This window comes from Photinus pyralis, unplaced genomic scaffold (genome assembly GCF_008802855.1).
Source record: "Photinus pyralis isolate 1611_PpyrPB1 unplaced genomic scaffold, Ppyr1.3 Ppyr1.4_LG10, whole genome shotgun sequence".
Taxonomy (NCBI): Eukaryota; Metazoa; Arthropoda; class Insecta; order Coleoptera; family Lampyridae; genus Photinus; species Photinus pyralis.
This window is the reverse complement of record NW_022170250.1, coordinates 4,399,388-4,405,502: the sequence shown is the minus strand read 5'-3', so window position 1 is coordinate 4,405,502 and position 6,115 is coordinate 4,399,388. Positions and strand designations below refer to the sequence as shown.

At 38.8% G+C, this 6,115-nt stretch overlaps 1 protein-coding gene across 1 annotated transcript; it reads right to left on the bottom strand.

The window, feature by feature from the left end:
* Positions 1-2,780, bottom strand: LOC116161344 (centrosomal and chromosomal factor-like). The gene has a single exon (XM_031474669.1). It carries the CDS (start codon positions 2,688-2,690, stop codon positions 1,827-1,829), a length of 864 nt encoding a protein of 287 aa, XP_031330529.1. The 5' UTR covers positions 2,691-2,780; the 3' UTR covers positions 1-1,826.
* Between the last annotated feature and the right edge of the window lie 3,335 nt (positions 2,781-6,115).

Sequence of the window (6,115 nt, the reverse complement as noted above, 5' to 3'; positions counted from 1 at the left end):
TTCGAATTCCAATTTTATTGATTGGGAATGCAGAAAAGAAACTGCTGATGATTCTATAAAAACATTAACACGTTTTATTCATATTTTATAAGCGTATTTTGCCTATGACTAGCTGTACATTATATATAGCAATACTTTATACATATTCACAATTTTTTTCGAATCGGACGAGTCCGATTGGTTTTTTCAGTTTTTTGTTAAATATATACACTTGATAGATATTCTTTGGTCTAGCTATTTAGCCATAGAGAATGTATAAGTTATAAGTCAGATCTCATGCTATCGGTGCCGTTTAAATATTTCATAGAAAACAAAACTTGCGAGCCAAAAGCTTCCCGAAACTACTCTAGACGAAGGGCAATTTGATAAGATTCCAGTCTAAAAAAATAAAGTCTCAAAAGTTGATTAAAAATGTTCATGTCAGTTCCTTTTCGGGATTTGACTACGCTTTGTGGCCCTCAAATTTTTTACCGTTTTTGTTTTACTTTGTACATACTTATTTGGTATACTGTGCTATCGAAAGAAATATTACTATCACTAGGACTGTTCACTAAGCTATAAATTTGACACATTTTTCCTCTAAAACGTAAAGTACAGAAACGCGTTTGCTAGTGGAAGTAACATTTCCCAAACACGTATTATGGCAACAGTAACATAAAACAGAAAGGAAGGTGGACTTTTAAATACAATTCAAAACTAATTTTATAAACTAAGATGCGATCTAGCAGTCTGCTTTATACAATTGAAAAACGCCTGCAATCTACGACTGATTTTTTTTGTAATTTTTGGATTATTTGTGGGAAAAGTTATGGATGCCGATAGTGGCGTAACATTTAACATTAACAAGCCTAAGTGGACATTGACAACTTTTATAAATAAACTTGGTGGATACCGACGCGTCCGACGGCAAGCCGTTGATAACATACATTTTACAGTCAGCATTTTCAATTATATCTAAATCGGCCCGTAATGAGTTCTTAATATAAGCGTCTTTTTTCCGGAAACATGCAGAACGTTTCGCGTAGTATACGTAACAAAGAGCATTGTGCATTGTTCTAAAACCGGTAACTTTTTTCTTTTCAAAAACCTATTGTTTGAATTGCTGAATTAAACAGAGAAACACCCACTTAAAAATGTCAAACACAATGGAATTATGATGAAGAGCGAATTAAATCCCGTCAGTTCAATAAATAATACTTTAAGAAATACCTTCTTTCTCAATTTGAAATCCTACCTAAAACTAGTGAAAGACGTTGGGACAGACTTCTAAGAACTTTAAAAATTTTTCATCGAAGAGTACACGCTTACAGCAAGAAATCTGGGACCTTTCAATTTTGATAGCATGATTATTTGCAGTCTGACCAATATATGTTTTGTCGCACTGCGCACAGACACTTTTGGGAATTACACGATACAAAATAGGAAATTTGCGACGAATACGAATCTGTGCCCGATCGTAGTAGAAAGACTCGCATGCACTACGTTTTCCCGTCGGAAAGACTAACGGCGGTTTCGCACCCGCACAGAATTCACATTCGTCCCGATTTAATATCTATATACGAAATTTGGCCTATATAAATATAAGCGTTGTCGCACTACAGACAGACAGTTGAATGAATTACGTGTTACAGTTAAAGTCGTCTTTTTCTCATATCGCGTAATGAATCGTAAAAAAACCAAAGGTCAGAGGAATTAAATAGGAAAAAAAAACATAGGTCGCTGGCTGCACAGCTGTTGGATCACTACCACGCCCGGAGCCGGACGCCTGCGCACTTCCGTTACATTATAGACTATTATCACAAGAGTTCCGTATCACATCACAGCGATCACACATTATAACAAACTTGCTGAATCTGTGGGAACGTGGAGGCTATCGGAATGGCCGAGCTAACGTAAGGATGAAGTCTATGAGCTCGAAGGTACTGTCGATATTTACCCGAAAGTATATGTTTATCCTCAGGTCTGTCGGGTGACCTGTCGGGATCTGTCCAATGTCCGGAATCTCCAGATCCAGAACTGTAGGTCGCACAACCCGAAACCATCGCGGCCGCCGCGGCCTCTCTTTTACAGTAACTTTGTTGCACAGCTGCGGCCGCCGATATTGGCACTAACGGAGGCATCGGTTCCCAGAGCTGCTGCTGATGGTGGTGGTGATGCAGTATGTGTTGTTGCTGCTGCTGTTGGGGTGGCTGTTGTTGCTGTTGCTGCTGGTGGTGTCTTTCGGTGGCCGCGGTGACGGCCGTAGCGTACTGTATCGGGTATTGCGCTGCCTGCTGAGGAATTTGTTGCTGTTGCGTCCGCACGGCTCTCCTTTTGGTGGCCGACGGTTGTCGCGTCGCTTGTGGTAAATTATTCACAAAAGGACTTCTACGCTGACTTTCGATTTTCCGGAAGTAACACGGGTGGATCATTAGTAAGGGTTCGTTTCTGACGCCTTGCGGAGGCTTCGCCTGATTCGGTAGTTCGTACTCGACACTGCAATCGACGTGAAGCGGTCGCGAATAATCCTTTTGAACAGGCACTTGCACAGTTCTGGAAGTTGGAGTTGATAACTCGTATGAAGGATAACACGTTGCCATGGCTGTATTAACCGAACGAAGTTCGGCACTCGACTGGCGCTTCTGAACTTGCATGTAGTGCGCCGGCAATTCTTCCGAACAGTGGGGGAAGGAAATCGATGTTCCCAACATTTCGACTGTCTGCGAGTACGTCTGTGCTGCGAATACGTCATTCACAGCCGCTGTTATATATTCCTGCTATGTAACTATTGACGCTCTGCTCCAATTGTACTCGTACGGAACCCGTCTTTTACAAATATATATGCGTGAACAATTAATCTGCCCCCTCCTCTTCACTCTTGCAATCAACGCCCATTTATATATTGGCCAAAAATCCACTGTTTGTAAACACAAAGGACACGTGTATGAATAAATAATTAATCGCAAGTTAACAAATACTTCGCTTTATCTACCCAAAGCGCGTTTCCAGTTCATGAAAAAAGGAAAATGGGTCAGCAGCTTTTTTAATTATTACGTTTTGCATATTTGCTTTCGTTAATTATAGCACTGAGGGTTGTGTTATATTAGGTTTCCTCTACAAATTTCGAACGCGTTTCTAATCCTAACGATAAGTATGTAAAACCAACCAAATTAAAAAAAAGTTCCGCAATTTTAATGCGTTTTTTAAAAAAATGCCAGCTTTTAAGTGGTTTTTGTTGTAAACTAGATTGCTTTTGTACAACGTGCAATTATTGCTTGGCACCGCAAGTAAATTGCGGTGCAGTGCAGGTTTAATCAATGTTGTCATTTGCTAATTCACGTACGGAATCGTTTAGTGTGTAGTCCAGTGCATTGCCTTGACATAAAATGATAAGACCAATTCGATTGTGAGTAAAAAAGATAACCCCCAAGCGCCGCCGATGACAAATCGAACGATAATTTTACTAGAAATGTGGAGGACGCGGTTCAAATTCAAGATAAAGGGCAGAAGTCAGAACGGTGAAAAATTGGGCAATTTTGGAAGCAATTTTGAAATGGCAAAATTTATAGGTGGGAAACATGGCCCTCATAATTTGCGAATGTAAACTTCGAATGCTACAAAACTTTTTATATTATTTTTAAACACGATTATACGAAGACGTAGAAGGGCCACATGTAATAATTTTTTTTCATTTCCGATTTTAAACTCAGAAATTAACTAAATTCCGACTTTAAACTCGTGATACTGGCAAGTACCACTGGATGATGCGTCCAAACCTTTAACCGCCTTCACGACACCTGACCGAGCCGCCTATCAATTCAGAGTGATGCCCTTCGGTCTGAAGAATGCGCCAGCAACATTTCAAAAGCTGATGACACAAGAAGTCCTCCCAGGATATCAACACAAATTCGCAATGGTCTACCTAAACGACATCATTGTGTACTCGCCGAGTACTCGCAGACCTGGGAAGAACATCTCCACCACCTCCATCTAGTGCTAGAGCGATTGGGGCACCACAGGCTACGACTATCGGTAGAGAAATGCCGCTCTGGGGTACAATCCATTCAGTACCTTGGTCACACCATTGAAGCAGACGGCAACAAATCGCTACGGGAGCAATAGTACTAGCGGTATACCAAAAGATACTGCATTTTCTTATACCAAGGTACCACTTGGTACAGTTGTTCCTTAGAGCCATTTAGGCGATTTGGCCCGAAGAACACTTGACATTTTCCGTGTGGGTAGATTTTAGAGGGAGTGGGGGTGATTTATTGTAATATTTTTTTAAGAACTAAATATGGCCTAGAGACGAGATCTGGGTGTCGATTTCGTATGATTTTAACCCGAGGAATCCAATGGTAGCGCCAGAAATGTAATCCGGATACAGGAAGTCCGTGAAAAGTCGCGATTTTTAGAAAATGACAGACTTTTGATCGAATTTTATTTCTAAAGCCCGTTTTAGACGATCATATTTCTTTGTGTAGTTATACATGTATCTGTTGACATAGGAGATTTTCACGTGTAAAACAAGACGATGATGTGTATTTTTACACGTAAAATTCTACACGCAAAATAGAGTCTGTTCTAATTTCCAAGGTCATTTACATGTAATTTTTGGTTTGATATAGGGACTTCCATGCACGCTCAGTTTAAAAATAGTAATAAAGTTGGTATTAGTCAATTTTCATGTGTTATATCTATGTTCGCGTTTGTTATTTGGAAAACGTTTTGTTGCCGTTGCCGATTTTTAACAATATTTTTGTAATTCTGTGCACAAAACACGTAGATTCTGTGCAAACATGTGGTCTAATGAAGTAGTCAAACGGTTAATATCACTATATGAACAGCACCCTTGTTTATACCAGGTGACTGATACTAATTACAAAAATAAGGGGAAACGAAGAAGTGCACTTACTGCAATTTGTAATAATTTAAATGAAAATGGAAATTCTTTTGATGTTGATACTGTTTTAAAAAAAATAAATGGACTACGAACTACTTTTAACGTAGAAATGAAAAAAATAAAGAAGTCAAAACAGTCTGGTGCCGGGGCAGATGATGTGTACGAGTCGTCTTGGTGGTGTTTTGACTTGCTGCAGTTTTTGTTAAATTCGGCCCCAACAACTGCAGGGTGCTCAAACTTGTCTTTTCCAGATACATTAAGTGAGGTAGGTACCGACTTCGTACTGAACCCCAGAAATCATTAATGTAGAATTTACGATTATAGGAAGAAATTCCAGACAGTGAGACTGAAGTAGTGTTTGAAGGGTCAATAGACGAATTTAATGGAAGCGAATACAGCTACTACAATTTACAACCCTCAAGTACTCCACCTTCCTCATCTGTACCTAATGAAGGGCGGAATAAGGCTGTAATGGTAACATGTAGCACTATCTTTTTCTATTGTGAATTATAAGCACTTATTTCCAGGCGAATCCCACAAGTCGAAAGAGAAAAGTTGATACGGAGAGTGATTTTTTTAAGGAATCAACGGCAGTGTTGAAACAATTGGTTTCCAAAAACAAGGCCGAAGATCACATTTCAAATTTTGCTCGTTTCATAGAAACTGAACTAAGGGAGATACAAAATAAAAGATCCTTAGTAAAATTAAAAATGGAAATTTCGCAATTAATTTTTAATGCTCAAGAGAAGGGACAGAATTAAATTTGTACTACTTATATAATATGTATTATGAAAAGCACAGTTTCATTTATAAATGTATTGTTTACTTACAAAACTTATATTTTAAGTAAACCTTAATGTTATCATAGTGTAAGTATATGAGTTATAACATAGCTTCTTGCCATTCAACTGCACCTGGCCCATTAAAATAGTTTAAAAATTCCCCACGTATGGAGGTAGCACGAACAGAGAAATGGTTTCCACTTTGTTGACCTAGTGGTTGCTGGGTTCTTGGGAGCTTATTACAGTCATTGCTAATAGGTGACCCAGATTCAGCAATTAAAAAATTGTGTAATGTGCAAGCAGTTAATGTTAATATTTTTACTTTTTCTGCGTCCAAATTTATAGTAGTTAAAAACAAACGAAAACGATTGGCTAAAATGCCGAAAGCATTCTCAACTACTCTTCTGCCTCGACTGATCCTATAGTTAAAAATAGCTTGGTCATGAGTTAG

Excerpts from the sequence above, each read along its gene's own strand:
- LOC116161344 (XM_031474669.1), bottom strand. The coding sequence starts at position 2,690 with ATGTTGGGAACATCGATTTCCTTCCCCCACTGTTCGGAAGAATTGCCG.